This window comes from Cyprinodon variegatus, unplaced genomic scaffold, assembly GCF_000732505.1.
Source record: "Cyprinodon variegatus isolate N-32 unplaced genomic scaffold, C_variegatus-1.0 Scaffold1296, whole genome shotgun sequence".
In the NCBI taxonomy this organism is placed as follows: domain Eukaryota; kingdom Metazoa; phylum Chordata; class Actinopteri; order Cyprinodontiformes; family Cyprinodontidae; genus Cyprinodon; species Cyprinodon variegatus.
The window spans coordinates 51861-69418 of NW_015151749.1; the positions used below are offsets into that span (position 1 = coordinate 51861).

A 17558-nucleotide genomic window follows, 5' to 3' on the forward strand; every position below is an offset into this window, starting at 1 on the left:
CTTGTCCACTCTTAATTGTTTCTCTACCGTTTAATCGTCTACTGTACCCAGTTACAATGAAAAAATAAAAGAGATCAACAGTAGCTATGTTTTAAGAGATCATTTGACATTTGAGTTCAACTCTCGGTTTAGGTATGAGCTTGATTTAGAGTTAGAAAGTGGGTCCCTCTCTCCAAAACATTTTTCAACAATTGAACAAAAAAAAAGGAGTCAACTGAAGTAAATTGTCTTAGGCAATAAAATAAACTGAAATCTCCCATATAACACAAACTACAACATTAAAAGAGTTTATTTAATTTTTATTGTTTAAAAACCTCTAACAATAATGATAGAAATTTATTTCTTGTGGCTTGACTTAAAATGTGTTTGTTCTTTAAACGAAAAGTCCGGTCAGCAAGAAATAATCAATGTATCATTATCTATACCTAAAACTAATACATTAGCAGTGAGTTAATTAAGTTAATCAGTAAAAAAAAAACAAAAAAAACCCAATAATTTATGTTGCGATCACTTAGTCTGGGAACACCACTTTTTTCCAAATATAGTAATACCTCACTTCTGAAATCTTCCAGCACTGATGTCACGCTGCTTTAAGCCTAGCGCCATTCTCCCTCTTTTTAAGCTAAATCAGTGGCAACTACTAGACACATCTGCAATCAACAACAATTACTGAAGATTTCCAGAGGACTTCACCATTGAAATTCACCAGAGCTACAGTATAGTGAAACTGACAATGCCAAATGCATGGCAGCTGGATGTTGTAATACATCCGGTAAAAGTGAAAAAAAAAAAAAAAAAATAGTTATTTCACCTTTCCGATTCATGACCCACCCAAACGGGTTCATCGTTGGATTGCCAACTTGAAGAGGGAGTATTTGCCATCGACCTTCTGGCCAGAAAAAAAAACATTTAATATGTATCCAAAATTTGGCAGAAGAACGTTTGCAAGATGACTTGGATAATAGTGTGTTGTGACAAACACCAGATACAGCACTGGGACTTGATCAACAGCCGATACCGCACCGTGACGTCACAAACCAGTAGGTGGCAGTAGTGTTCTTTGACAAACATGGATGCCTCCAGTAAAGCACATCTGAATCAAAATTACTTTTAATTAAAACACTTATCATTTATTGAACGGTATGTAATGATTTCATATTTAAAGTACTTTCAGAAGTTTGAATTCTGAATGTGACCAAACTTCACCTTTAAATAAGACTTGATCAAATAGTAAAAAGAGGATTTTCCAGCTCTTTTCATTATGGACTGTATATCCAAGTTGTTAGCTCCTGACTTCTGATAGACAGTGGCATACACAGACTTTTTGAAGGGCAGGGGTGAAAAAAAGTACAAATACAGCACATCCTCATCACTGTAGAGGGCACTTTAGCACCCATTTTGGGTTCTGAGAGGGCACTTTGTAAAAGGTTTTTCACTAATGGGGGGGGGGGTGCCCACACCTGTGCACACCACTGCTGATAGGTGACTTCTGATAACACTGCCTCACTGCTGCTGCTCTCTATGGGTTTGCCATTGTTGTTTTTTACCGAATCATTGCGCAGCCCGGTTCCTGTTCTGCCAATAAAGCCTGATCCACAATCAGACTGGGGGAGGCAGGCAGAGAGGGAGAGAGAAGAGAGGGAGGTGGGCTGTGCCTCACAGGGAGGAGGGAGGGCGTGCCATCGTGGGAGAGGTCTGCTTCTCCACACCAGACTCCTCTCATCCCTCTGAGCTGGAGGAGCAAGCAGGAACCTGTGCGCAGCTTCCACCTCAGCGGACTCTCGGATAGATAACAGTGTTGCCCAGTGGGGAAGATGGATGTTCTGTTTCCTGCGGTTCTTCTTTGCGCTGCGAGGATCCTCGGTGGAGCATCAGCCGCGTCTCACTGTGAGTATGGCACCTGTCAGCGGCTGGAGCTGCTCATGCTGCTTCATGCCCGGCTGGAGGGGCGCCTCACCGCCGCTAAATGGTGCGTGTTGTCTGCTCTCAGAGTCGGACTAGTTGTTGTTGTTCCCCTAATGTGAAAAAAGTTGATGTGTCGGACCGTTTGGATGAAGGTCAAGCGAAAGCTTCATGTGTTCCCTGAGCTGATCAAAGTGCTGAATGGACACAGCTGGATGTTGTGCTTCCTGCGTGAGAGCATCATCTCCAGACAGCCCGCAGCCCCGCACCGCTCCAACATGTGCGGGCGGCTCATCCCTGTTCAACTGCGGTAATAAGGCCTGCTGTGCTGAGCTTTACTGCTGAGGACAAAGATTTACCAAAGGCAACAAAACATTTTCAAACAACCGATTGCTATTAATAATAATAATAAGCTGAGCATTCTGGTATAGGTCTTATTTTATTGTTAAAAGTAAAAAATTGGAATGCTGCCCGAAAAGAATTTGGGATCATTATTTCTGTGATTAGTAATTATTGACAAACAGGTATATTTCTTATGAGTGTTCTGAGTTAAGTGCTTTTTGTTTTTAAATAATGACATTTAAGAGAGGAAAGGAAAATTGTTGAACATGCAATTCAAACAAAGTAGTAATGTTGTGGATTAACATTCCAATGGGTCTCCAGGCTTCTATCTACAAGTCTTTAGTATTTCATAAACATAAACTGGCAGAAGGCTCTGTAGTTCTTTTTCCTGTAAGGGTGGAACTAGCAAAACTGTATGTCGGCAGATATTCTTCATTTCCAACCTGCAATAAAACAGCAGCAATGTCAGCTTGTTAGAAAATCACATAAAGTCGTCCCAACAGATGTGATGTTGATAATGAAAATTTCATGACATTAATCCTGAACATGTCCTAAGAAATGTTAGGCTGTCTGCTTCTGAGAGTGGTTTCTATGAGGCTTTAACCAGAGCGAGTATCTGACAGAGAGACGATAGAGGTGAGAACTTTTTACAATTAAGGTGTTGATTAGGATGCAATCCAGCTGTTTTAAGATTCTGGGTTCAAATCAAGTATACATACTTTTTTCCCCTTTACAGATTTACTGCACATTGATGCTGAACTTCAAGTCCTTGTAAAATATTGAAAACATGCTGGAACTTCAAAATAGTCCCTGGAATAAACAACATTTTCCTTTGTTTTAATATGCCAAAATATTAAAGTACATTTTCTGGAACATAATCCAATTTTTTCACCAGTTTTGTTCATGTAACTGAATTTATTACAACATTGCTGGTGATACAGACTGATCAAAGCCCTGTTAGTCTAGAACAATATTCACTAAATCAAGAGTAATAAAAAAAAAACACAAGAAAACACAAAAATAAAACATTTGAACATGTATTGTGCTACTGAGCAATGTCTAAAACCTGCTTTTAAATGTAATAAGTAAAACCTATCTGATTTTCTATGTCAGCTTTTTTACTAATTTTAGATGCTTCAATGCTGGTTCTGGGCTGTCCGTAATTGCTATCTGGTTTCAGGTGGAGGATCTTAGCTTCATTTCACCATTTAATCAGCATTTCACAAAATGCTGATTAACGGAAATGAAAACTTAAGTTTCAATTTATTTTCAGTTCAATTCTGTTTTTGAGTCAAACCTAAATACCTGCTTGATTTGAAAGAAACCTCCACTCTAAAAAGACACAGACCAGGGTTTACAAAACACTGCTCATTTACTTTTTTAAATCTTTATTTTAATTAGATTACCAGAAAAAGTAGCTTAACACTGTAGAAAACAAAAAACAAACAAACAAACAAAAAAACAATTGAAAATATCTTAAATTACACAGCCCGTCTTGCTTTGGTACTTCACATCAAATATGCACAAAAGTAAACAAGCCTTTCCATCCTTATCTCTCCTTCGATTTAAAGTAGAACAGGTACCTTAACACTGGTGATAAAAACAAAAAGCATATATATAAAAAGAGTAATAAAATTACACAGCCCACCCACTTTGGTGTGTAAATCAAATAAATAAAATAAACAGAAAAATGAACTTGCCTTTCCAGCACTCTTGATTAAAAATAAAAATAGCTATAGATGCATAATATATTAGACAATGCACTTTCTTAACCAACTGTCTTATCAGTCCTCAGTGAGGTTTGGTCCTCCACCCCTTTTTGTGGTGCATGCTTTAGATGCTTTACAGCATGAATTTTTAGTCTTCCATCATAGTTGCATCACCACTCATGGTTCCATCTGCAAATGCAAAAAGATAATTAACAATAAGAACAATAAGCAAAGACAATCTGGGAAATCCGCAAAAATCAATAGCTGTGGATTAATTATATTGACATAAAAATAACAAACACAACATAGGTAATAAAACTGGCTCAGTAAACAACATTTGTAGCAAAATGCACCAGAGCGGCTAAAACTGAAATATTTTGACATTTGAATAAACTAAAACTTAAAAAAAAGGTTTGTTTTAGAAAGTTGATTAAAAAAAATATTCTAAAATTAGTCCATCTAATTTCATTTAAAATCATATACATTTTTAATCATAAATAATTAAGAAGAAGGATTAATAATCGGCCCCTGAAGTAGGGTTGTCATGATACTAAAATTTTCAATTCAATATCGATACTCAGGAAAATATTCGATACTCGATACCATTTTTGATACCACAAGGATAAGAACAAAGACCCCAAAATTTAACAGAAATATTTTCATTAATAAATTAAATACAAAAAAAATAAATAAATACAATAAACAATAAAAACAATATTTTGAGGTGTATGCCGTGACCAATATTAGGCAAGCTTGATAAAAAAAAAACTAACCCCTAGAACCCTACGGACCCACCGGCGGGTCCAGCTGCTACGTGACCTCGTAATTTTATCAAACCCCCAGTATTGATGTAAAAAACACATTTGGCACAGTTTGGTGACATTTTTGGATAAATCTGCCAAAATGGCCTCTCCGCCTAAGAAATTTCTCACTAATACCATTCTAAAATAAATATGATTCATCTGATTGAGTCCAAATTTGGTATATTTTTACACAACATTTAGATTTAAAAGTCTGTACTACTTTTTTGTGCTATAAATAATATTTTGGTAGTGTTTTGCAATGTTTATTTCAAAGAAAATTTTGGCGAGGTTCAAAAAATGCAAAATATTTTGTATTTTGTCCCTAATGTTTCAGGCAGGGTCAAAGCTACAATGGTGCTGACATCAGAAAATCTTACCTTTACAGAGGTACCAAAAGTTTGTTCTTAAATCTAATAGCTGTGAGGCTATAAGTGATTTACTTTTGTGTGTTTTTGTCAGGCAGAAATTTATTTATACCCCCTTAGGGTGTAAGAGGCTAACAAAATGAAGTGTTCCTTCCTTGACTATACTCTGAACACATAACAATGACACTAGCCAAACTAGTTAACAAACAAAAATAATTCTCAGCAGCTTCACTTGTTACAAAAAAAAGTCTGAAACTGAAAAGTGCACAGAATTATTCAATCACACAGTGTTCAGAAAGTGCATTTCCTCTTTTCTGCACTCTAGATGAATGACTGTTTAGGTGCCACTGGTGGTAGAACTGTATTGATACTTTTGAAAATGAGTATCATATCCGGATACAGCATTTTAGTATCGATATTTTTTCGAGTATCGATACTTTTGACAACCCTACCCTGAAGTCTGTATTGAGTCCAAAACAAAGTAAATCTGATGTTCAACATTGTGTAGATGTTCATAATTAGTTATAGACCAAAGAACCAAATACATACATAATCTTCATATCCATCAGACATCTTATGTTTTTTATAGATGATAGTTGGGTCTGTTTTTCAGTGCTCAGTACTGTTTCTTATAGGGATGCACGATATAATCGGCCCCCTATCGGTATCGGCCTGTATCGGCCTTAAAACTGAATATTGGACATCGGCCACCCCACCGATATTTAACCCGATATTTGATCAGCTTCTGAGTTTCTAAAGTCTAAAAAAAAAAAAAAAAAAATACTACTTCTTCTTCTTCCTCAAAAACATATTTTTTACAGACTTAAAAACTTCTAAAGACGAGGGAAAAAATATTGATACATTAAAATATCCCAATATCTTCATATGCTGATATATTGCCATTTAAAAACACCATATCAATCTCTTTTACTAATGAAATATTGCTATATGTCATCGTTATGCTACGAAATCCCCAGAAAATTCAGGAAATTTTGCCATATTTTTATATGTTGATATATTGACGCGGTATGGATCTATTTTACTAACAAAATCTCACAAGATTTTGCAAAATATCACGTGAGTTTGTAACAGAACGATTAAATTTCACAAGATTTTGAAAGTAAAATAGATCGATACCGTGTTTTTAAAAACCAATTTGATATCAGCATATGAAAATATATTTGAGTATATTATTTTTCAAAGTGTCAGAAATGGATAACAAAACTGCTATTTTCAATGACTACTTATTTTTGTCCAGCTTTAACATCGGTATCGGTTATCGGCTACATGAGTTTTAAAATATAGGCATATCGGATATCGGCCAAAATCCCAATATCGTGCATCCCTAGCTTCTTATCTAGACACAGCTATGGGCCCTGCTTTTACTCGGTCTACTTGTACATGCTCACCTTCATCCCTTTGACATGAAAACTGGTTCAGAGTTCATCTGCTTAACTGTTCTATTATAGATGGAGTCCTCCTTGGAGCTAGTTTATCATTATCTTTTCTAACAAACTAGCTATGGATCAGTGCTTTTATGTTCCTCTTGCACTGTGTTCTTCTGTCTCATTAAACCCTATAGTCGGGCTTAGCACAAGCCCACTCACACTAATTGTGGTTCTGCTGGAAATTTCTTCCTTATAAAGGGATTTTTTTTTACTCCACTGTCGCCGCATGCATGTTTGATGTGAGGGATAGCTTCAGAGTCAAATATCTACTGTCGCCGCATGTTCCACCAGGCAGAACTTGTCCTGCAAAATTAATGACTCAATGTAATCAGCATTTTTTCCTGGGATAGAAAACTTCTTACCAATCTGACTGTATAATCTGATTAAGTTGTCTGTGTAAAGTGCCTTGAGATGATATTAGTTGTGAATCGAGGGTTTAAAAATAGGCAAGTTAAATTGAAATGAATTTTTAGGCAGTAAAAAATTGCTATTGCAACTTATTTATTTGATTTTTTTATGTTTCTTTGCACTAACCACAAACATGTTGATGTTTCAATTGAGGGTTTCTTTGTTCTTTTGACCTTGAAAACATGCTTGTCCAGTTTCCATTGTCTCAGGACGGAACTACTACTGTTGCATGAAAAAGTGCTTACTTCTACCCACACATGGCTCTGCCCACCAGCTGTAACTCTCTCTTCCACACTGAGTGGCAGCAAACTCACTTTAAATGTATTACCACCTCTTAAAGGGCTGGAGTGAGAAATTCTGTCTTACTCCTGTTAATTATGATGCAACCAAAATAGATTGACTCTTTGATTTGAAAATGTTGTTTTGTAAAATAACATTTTTCCGTAGTTGTGTCTACATTGTGGCCCATGCCCAGTCCTAATACCACACTGGGTTTGCATTTATTCACCAGCCATAAACTAGAACCTTTAGAGTTGGAACTCTAAACGTTCTCAAGGTTCATCAGTACTTTAAATGTGTGGTTTAGCTGTTTCTGGGATTGTCGTGGTTGCTCTGGAACATCAAATCCTCATTCATTAATCAGGTAATTATTCCCTGAAATTATTTTTGACTTCATAAAGTGCTGTGTTTATAGGAATGCAGAATAAAATATCCTTCTCTACCATCTGGTGTATTGACAGAAGCTGTCAAGCTATTTTTATAGTAGCTAAAAAAATGAGAGGATTTAGCATAGAAAGGGTAGCAGTATTGGCGTGTGTCTGCTTGTAATTGTCTTCTGTGTGGGGTGGGGGTTATGATTCTAGTTGTACTTTTTTAACATGTGTACTGATGCATCACATACAATATGGCCTAAACCATCACGTGCAACTATTAGGATAATCAAAGCTTTCAATTCTAAAAGGTATTTCTTTCATTGGCTACACTTGATGTTGCAAGCTTAAGTACCAAGAAGTGCCAGCTACTGTTATCAAGTATACCAAAGTTCTGAACAGATTTGACCTCTTAAATTTTCCATCATAAGATTCTTTTAGTCTGAAACATTTCTTAATGCATGAGAAAAAGGCTCTGGCTTTCTATAGCTGTATAAGGGCAAAGACCCATGCAGGACTGCCCAGCCTCTGCTTATTGCTGCACACTGGTAATCAGATGGCTGAAGAATGTTTCCTGCATAAATTAGTAACACATCAGGCTGTTTAGACAGTTTTCTAATTACCTAGAATCCCATATTGCCATTATATAGCCATTGCGACAGGGTGGTGGATGTGTCTTACTGCAGGGATGCTACCTGTCACTTTCCTTAAAGGCATACTATGCAACATTTTTCAGTCAATTAATGTGTTCCATAAAGTTTTGGATGATTAAATGAGTCATTTCAGGTCGAACAAAGGTATTCTCGGCCGCCCTGGTGGTCTGTAGGGGAAATACTGTACTTGCAATTGCAGGAGCCCTCGGCCCGCGCCCACAGGCTCAGAAGTCTCGTGCATCGCGAGAGTCGGTCTTGCTTTACGGCAAAAACTTGGCCAACTACAATCTTTGTTATTTAGACACATGCATAACAAATAATGTATGAAAACATGCTAAATTTTCAAACTCGAAAATTGGAACAAAATAGTCACTTACCACAGTAGACATGGTGATTTGTTGCATTTGCCTGTCTGCTAAGCTCAAAACAACTGCGCCTGGCTTGACGGAGAAACCAGGAGAACAGCTGAGCATATTTACGACAGTGCACTTTCACTTTCGCCCTCTGGGGGGAGCTTCGCTGGAAAATCAACACCGGTTGCATAGTATACCTTTAAAGCTGTTTGACTGTTAGGAAGCTAACTGCGCCATCTTAAATAATGCCTTTGCTACATTACAAAAAAAAAAAAACTAAACAATACCAATAAACAGTTATAGATAATATCATAACTGTGATACTCAGTATATAATTATGGCAGAAGTATAGATAATTGCGACTTCTTCCGTGTTTCTTTAATGTTTCAAACTTCTATTTTGGACATTTCTGAGTGTTTTTTATGGATAAATTCCCGTCGACAACTTTTTTTTCTCTATATATTTTCGCACAAGCATAATCAGTTGAGTAGCTATATTGTGTTTCGTTTGGTTATGACTTCAACTTTTAAAACACAAGTAACTAACGAATTGTAAATTAAGCTGACACTGAAAAGAAATAGATGCTGCTTTAGATATTTGGTCCCTAAATATTACAGCAACGATTCAAACTAGGGTTGTAAATAAATAATCAACTTATGATTAATTGTTGATTAATGGTTTATTAGATTAGAATTTGTTTCAACCAGTTATTCATAATTCCGTCTGCTTCAAAGGATTTCTTTCGGTGTCGTAGTCTTACAGCTATCCACTAAAGGGCTCTACTGTTCATACTTAAGCAGATCCATTCTTGTATTTGCAAGAAAAGCAATATTAAAGCAGAGGCATTTAAGAGCAAAAACTAGATCAATTGACAGCACTGTTGCTTAGAAATTCTGTCTCCATATATGGCAACATGTCAGACCCTTCTAGCAACTAATAATGACTTTTCTCTATGTTGTTAGAGACTTTGACGACAATGTGAAAATGCTGATCTGTCTGAGTTAACTGTGTTCAGAGAGCAGTGAGGGCTGCTGCGTGCCCCCCACTTCTCCATAATGCTGACAGGCAGTCAGATGCTGCAGCAAACTGGCAGTAGTCAAAGTCGGAAGAGGGTCACCCCTCTGGTTATCCTTTGAACATAAGTCACATATGCTTGAAGCTTCCACTGATACCCCTGGATTACTAACTGTTTTTTAACCTCTGAACATCCACCTCATTTTGGGTAATCCTCGCCTCTTTTGCATACCCAAATGGAAAAGCAAAAAAACGTAGGAAATGTAAGCCCTAATACATGTGCAATACAGTATTTGAAAGCTAACACGCTCTAGTTTCCTAATATATAAATTAAAATTGGGTGACTAGAGCACAGACCAACCTGCATCAGTTCAAACATTTCTGATATGCATACTTTTGCAGCCTTCTGTAGCCATTCCCTAGAATGCACAGGAGGTCATTTGAACATAGATGTTCCTCTAAAGCATTGTTTCTTTTAATTAAAAAAGGAAATATTTATTTCAAACTCCATTTATAGCATAAAGGTGCAGCTAAAAAGGATTAGAATATTGCAAAAGAAAAGCCATATATTTTGCTGGTAATCCTAGAAATTGAGACTTATAAATCATACAAATATTACATGTATAGAGCAATATTCTGTATTACTGAATATAAAAAATATCTGTAGATCTGAAAGTGAAAATATTGTAAAAAAGTAAATTTTTCGAAACTCATGGTGTCAGCTAACTATAACTCCAAAAACCTGCAAAGATTTCCTGAGCCTTCAAACGGTCTCTCACTCTGCGTCAGTTGGCTACACAATCATGAAGAAGACTGCTGACTGGAGAGATGTTCAGAAGGAAGTCATTGATACCCTGCACAAGGAGGGGATGAACCAAAAGGTCATTACTGAAGAAGTTGGTTTATCACAGACTTCTATATCCAGCAATCTATTTAACAGAAAACGAAAGTGGAGGGAAGATCTGTTGTAGCTATAGGTGCACAAGTAATCGGAGAAGCCATTAAGATAATTTTTGAATTTGAAAGAACTTCACAAGGAGTGGACTGGACTGGACTTCCCAGTTATCTAGGTCATGGTCAAAATTGAAAAGTTTAGTTTAGACAACTAGACAAGAAGTTTTCTAGAAGATGTTTAGCCTCAACTCAGAGAAGGGGGATCTGGAGCCAGCAAGTTATCTTTCATGTGTTTGTTTTGCCCAGCTACTGAACAAGGTGAGTCCAATCTGCACAGGTTAATTAATTCTGCAGATTCACTCTGCAGTTCTAACTGGTGGTGGGAAACACTGAGATTAATATACTGTAGGTGTTACAAAGAATTAGGGGTAACAAAAGGTGGCTCTGATTCCTCCTAATGGATTGGCCAAGGAGGTCACCTGGGGGGTGTTAATGACTGTTAGGGGTTTCTGATGGGTCGTTAACTATCTCTCGTCAGAGTGGTTTCAGTAATATGCCTCAATGCAGTGTGAGTCAGGTGGGGGCAGGTGAGAGGTGAATTTTCTGGGTATTGTTCCTGAAAGTAGTAAGTAGGGGACAGGTTATGTCTTAAGATCACCTTGTCTGTTGAGAGATGGTTTTTCCAGGTTAAAAAGATGTTTTCCTTAACCCTTACTCAAACCATCAGAGTTCCATGGCCAGAGCATTGATGTTATTGTCCTTAAACTAGGGTCCTTAAGCCTTCAGGTGTAGGGAAACAGTCCTTTCTTGAGGAGTTGGCCCTTTTGTGTTGAGGGCCTGGCTATACTGCTAAAGGTACCAAACCAAAGTTCGTTAGAATGTTCCTTTTCTTCACTGCTTAGCAAACTCCCCGGACCTAAACTCCCCCCCCCCAAAAAAAAAAAACTATGGCCTAATGTCAACATCAAGATGAGAGACAGCAGACCCAACAAGGCAGAAGACATTAGGGAAGCTATCAACGTAATCTATGCTATCTGACCTACCACTACACCTATGGGACAGGCGTCGTTCCTACAGCGCACAGAATCCTTCCATGGGGAGGCTCAGGTACCAGGTACATAGAAGTTGACCTATTTTTTTTCTTTTCGACTCGTTTAACAGAGGTTTGGGTTAATCATAATTACAAGAAATAACAGCATGATATATGTATTTCACCAAAAAAGTAACGAATCTATAAAATAACCATTTCCCTTTCTGAAAATATTGCACTTTTCCACAAAATAAATTTCTCTTAGATGTAGCTGTGATTTTCTTGATGCTAACAGTGCTTGGTTTAGCACAAGGGAGAACTAAGTCGACATGCATTCGCTGTCCTTTCTTCGTTCCCAGAGGTTAATCCACCAGAGGTGTAGCACCATTTGATCTGTTTGGCTCCCTGAACTATCGGGTAGGTGTTACATCAGTGTTTAAGCTGGTCTCGTTCAGGGGAGAAACAGAGCTGAACTGACAGCTACATTCTTCATTTGTGACAGTCAGGTGCTTCTCAAATGTTCATAGTGATCAGGTCTGACATACAGTACTGAAATGAAATGCTGAGAAGCTCCCAGAGGTCAGAGTACTGCTCTCATATTTACAGGAGAGAGAAAAAAGAATGCCAGTGGAGAGCCGTCACTGCTGCTCTGTCGGAGGAAGAGACAATGGCAGCCATTTCCTTTCTGAGGAAGGTCTTTTGACTTTTTTATGAGACACTGACAGTTCTGTCATTGGATTTTATTGCTCGATGGGTCAGTCTGTAGCAGCCGTTGATATATGCTGCATTGCATTGTTTTTCCAGTTGCATTAATATTCTTTACAACTATATCAAAGTTACCCTTTCTTATGAATTACTGAATATTGACAGAACAATCCAGCCTATTAGCCAATCTTGATTGTATCTTGACAACAGCAAACTGTGAGGTGTTCTCCAGTTGCCGCAACAATAATAAGAAGTGATTATGTACTGCAGGGGGTGAGAGTTATTTTCTTTCAAACATATTGAGCTCTGCACAGCTGCTTCTTAGGCCTGTAATGACCCTGCTGCTATTGTTTTATACTGGATATTACTAAGACCTACAGGATGGTGAATTGCAATTTTTCTCCTGTATTTCTGTTTATCAGTCACAAGAGGCCTCCGCAGGTGCTTTGACGTGAACTACGGCCTGTGTTAGACCTACCCTGCTACACTGCAAACAGCTCAAAACCAGCCAAAGGACCTCTAAATGTCCAGAACCCTAAGTAGGCCCCACTCTACCAAAAACAGCTTCACTCAGTGTCCCTGCAGCAAAAGATCCTCCCACAGTTCATACCCATAAGGATTAGAGTCGTCTCTTCTCTTGCTCAGGATGAATTTGCCCTTCGTGGAATTTTGATTTTTAAAAGCAGGTTTTGTTTTTTCTTGGAGACGGTCTGCCCACAGACATCCCCACATGGAGGCTCAGAGGGAGATATCGGGACACATTACATCATCAGAGAAATTCTGTCACGCTTGGGGTTTGTCGCAGTATTGTGTGAGCATTGATTAGTGTGTTTAATGAGATAGACCAAGCTTGTATGATGTTGATTTGCTCTTCACAGCCCAGGCTGCTGTTAATGCTGCCAGCAGGAAGTGGGAGCAGCTATTAATGGGAGCCTTATTTCGGAGTTTTAATTTTGATTTTATGTTCAAATAGTGGCTGCTGATTTTCCTAATCCCATTTGATGAACTGTTTGCTGATGGGCTTAAAAATCGTGTTTGGATATAGATTAAAGTACCAAGGCGGTAGAGCGTGGCGGGGCTTAGCAGTTTGAGAAGCTGCTAAAAGAACCAGTGGTGCTGAGCCCTGGCCACACAGCTGTACTAGGCTTGATTTACGTCATGGCCCATTTACTGTTTGAATGGTGGACATTTAGGATGTAAAACATAAGACTATATTATTATTTAACTTTCTTTCATATATTTTGCGTAATGTCTTATGAGGAAAAACAACTTTTATGGAGGCTGTAAACTAATATAAAGGTTCAAATCTAGTGGCATACTTATTAGCACCCTCAATTAATACTTTTCTGAAGCAGCTTTTGATTCATTCAGTCTTCTTTATTAGGAGTATATAAACAGCGAAGGTCTACGTTGATTATCCTATTTAGATATGTCCATATTTTCCCCTTTTGTATCTTTAAGCTAAAGTCATAGTTTACAGAGAGGTTACATAGAGTCAAAATGATCCTACCTATATGAGTAGCATTGCAGCACCAAAATATTTTATGATGCAATGAAACTGTTAGGGGACTCCCCAATATTTAAAGATTATATCAGAGAACAGGGAGACAGCAACAACTCTGACCAAAGAGTAATTTCAAAACCGATTCAAAAGTGCAAAGTAATCCATAATTAAGTTACCAGAATCCAAATATGGTGAGGAGATCAGTTACCTCAAAATACGAGTTAAAATCCTAAAAACATAGTTTTTTAGAGATTTAATTCTTCTTTAAATTAAAAATAAAATATGTTAATCTAGGGCTGGGCGATAATTCAATAACGATATATATCGATCGATAGACGTGTGGCGCAATAGAAAAAAAGAGCGTCGATAAAAGTTCGATAAAAAAGAAACGCAGTTTTCCTTCCTTCTCATTGTAGCCTAGCATGTAGGTTTATGCTAGTCACTGCTTCCTCCCAACCAATCACAATCGCGGACCCAGGCACGCCGTCACAAAGACCCGCCCTCTCAAACCACAACACAGACCACATGAAGCTGTGCAGCAAGGAGAGGCGGAGGAAATTGTTTCAAAGAAAGGTTTTTGTAGTTCGGCAGTCTGGAAGTATTTCGGTCATGGCAAGTCGGACCAAAAACAAACCACAGTCATCTGGAAAATGTGTCGGGAACCAGTGAAAACCAGTCTGATAACGAAACCAACTTTTTTTTTATCATCTCAGCCGCTCACACCTGCAGGAGTACGAGCTGTGTAGGCCCCGACGCGGTTCTCCTCCGAGGAATCTTCAGAAAATATATATATATTTTCAGTTCTGGGCAGTTTCCCACGTAGTTCTAACAATTGAGATAAAAATGCTGAGGGGCCAGAAACTTCAAAGTAATAACTCAGGTCAAAGCAGGAAACGGGGGCGGCGGTGGGGGGGGGCATTTATTTATTTGTTATATTCATTTTGGTCACTTTTCTGGTTTTAGTTTATTCTTTGTCAGTATTTAATAACATAACTCAGGTCTCTTAAGTTATTTTTCTTTAAAACAATTCTGTTATGGTTAAAAAAGTTGGTTAAATAAAGATTTAATTCGAAGTCTGTGTTTGTGTTTTTTATTAAAATTAAATCATTTAGCAATATTATAAAAAGTCCAGGCAGAGCTGCACATAAAATATGGTTTCAAATATTTTCAATAATTATCGATATCGATCAATATGCATTTTTTTTTATCGATAAGCTTTTCTTCTATATCGCCCAGCCCTATGTTAATCTTTCTCAACACATAATCAGTATAATTAAATACTTTCAACATTTTGGATAACAGTGGGATTTAGAAAGTTATGTTTATGAGCACACCTGTGGTAACTACCTTCTGAAATTTTCTAAACGGTTCTGCTTCTAAATGATGAGTTTGCTTTTGTCAATCTATGAAAGAAAAATTAATCCTCATAGTCTCCCTTGAAGAAAAAATGTTCGGATATTAACTTACTGCTTATTCTATCAACTTTCGGTCAGACACTCCTTGAGTAACAGGCACTCAAAAAGTCAAAAAGGTGAATGGATCCAACTCGTCCATCGAAGATTTAATCAATAAGCAAAAGCAAAGTTTTTTGGAAAGTCTCTTTGTTATGAGTCATACTAACAATTTGCTCCTGTAAAACAACCATAAAACAATTCTTTTTTTTTTAATCCCCTTTACTCTCATACAAATTATAAAGGCTGTCAATATCCGCCAGAGGTTTTCTGATGAGTAGAGTCTTCCTATTGTATTTTGATCCTAAAATAACTCAGACTGTTCAGTTAAGGTCTTAGAGGATGTCAGAGAACATTATTAAGCAAGAACCTAGCAGATAGGTCAGAGAGGAAAGGTTAGCAGATTCTGGAACATCTCACAATCCATGATCTGAGAAAAAGAAAGAATACAGCACAGCTGAGATGTAGGGCTGGATGATATGGCCAAAACCTATACTAAAATATTTTTTAAACTCGATTGATATCATATAGAAATATATTGATATAACAAAAAATAAAAAAGACCAAGCATGCCTATAAAAGAAGTATAAACCTATAACAATTATTTTTGCCAAGTTTTTAAAACTCCAATTTAACAGTTCTAAAATATTTGCCATAAAAAGCAAAACACATACAGTAAAGCCACATAGAAGGTTGAAAATGCTGTAATGGTATATTGTATTTTATATTGATATTTCATTATTTTTCAGTCCTACTGAGATGTGGCTATGCACCAAAGCTAATAAGCTCATCCTGGGAAAGCCTGAATCAGCCAGAAGAGCCGTGGAACCTCTGGAGGAGCTGCACAGATTTATGGCTTTGATTGGAAAATGATTAATCTGTTGTGCACACCACAAGTCTATCCCTTTAATAATTACCAACACATTTCTTCAGTCTGGAAGTGATATTCACATGGAGTACTGACCTTAACCTGATCGGGGAGCCAAGGAAGGAGCTAAAGAGTAAGGATGCCTTCCAAGCCAACGACTTGGAGCTCCTTATCAAACATGAAGCTGACCTGAAATAAGCTTTGCATTTGAAATAAATGAACTCTAGATAAGTCATTTTTTCTTAAAATAAGCGCAGTTGTTCTTGGATTAAGAAGATAAAAGACACATTTTGCCAGTGGAACAAGACAATTTACACTTAAAATAAGAAAACACAATTGCATTGTCTTATTCCAAGTGCATATCATCTAATTATCTTATTTGAAGAGTAAAAAATACTCCTTCCATTGGCAAACTATCTCATTTACCTACTTAAATCAAGGGTAAATACGCTTAATTTAAGGAATTTTTTATTTATTTCTAGATTGTTTTTTTTCTTCAAGTAGAAGATATGTTTAAAACATTTATTGCCAAACATTTAACCATTGATTGAGAATAATATGAATAATTTCCTACATGCAGTTTAAGTTTAATTTTACAGAAGTATTTTTTAAATTAATATTTGGTTTAAATATTTCATTATCTCCCAAGAGATGTCTGTGTTATTTCTTATCAGATACAAACTTTAAAGCTTTATATCAGTCTGGGATATGAACAGTTTCTATTGTTTGAGCAGCTGCTAGAGACTTTCCCTCTACCTGCACTGAAAGATGGCTGTACAAAGCTCACCCTTTTGACTGCTGGAAACACCTGCATACCATACATATCAGATTTTTGAAGTATCCATCACTTTTCCTCTTTATAACATCTTAATCTGCTTTAGGTTGATCTGTCATTAAAAATCCCAACATAATGCACCTATATAACTCCATATTTCTATGAAATTATTATTAATTGCTATTATCTAATGTAATGTGTAAATTCTGATGGCATTAATCATCTGCAGAGCGCTGTAAGGTCTTTGCTTAAATTGGAAAGTTCTAAACAATTTTGCCATCTTATTACAGAAGCTGCAAAAGGTTTTCTTATAAAAGTAAATATTTGTAGAAAATAACAAGAAATGTTAAGTCCAACTATTCTGTCTGACCAATCCCAAAATATAATTTTTCTTGGCCGTGTAGGCCAGCCCTGATAAATGACACAATCTTCTCTCAGTAATAAAAACGGTAAAGGATTCAAAAACCATTAACGCTTTCACAAATGAATTCCCACTCTCAGTAAACCCTTCCAGAGATGCATGAGGTTGCACTCATTGTTGTGGCCAGCAGTTAGATGCTGGACGAAACAAGAAAAAGCCAATTTTATTCTTAAATCTAATGTGAAATCTGGGAGTTAGCATTGGCTGTGCTGGATTGGATGCTGGAGAATTTGGTGCCTGGGTGCTGCAGGCAGTCAGAAAGT

At 37.1% G+C, this 17558-nt stretch overlaps 1 protein-coding gene across 1 annotated transcript in view; it reads left to right on the plus strand.

The window, feature by feature from the left end:
• Positions 1-1693: 1693 nt before the first annotated feature.
• Positions 1694-17558, plus strand: part of LOC107102682 (contactin-associated protein-like 5) — a 129042-nt gene continuing 113177 nt past the window's right edge. The window contains exon 1 of the mRNA XM_015402082.1: positions 1694-1887. Coding sequence (XP_015257568.1) covers positions 1815-1887 — 73 coding nt within the window. The 5' untranslated portion in view covers positions 1694-1814. The remainder of the gene's footprint in view (positions 1888-17558) is intronic.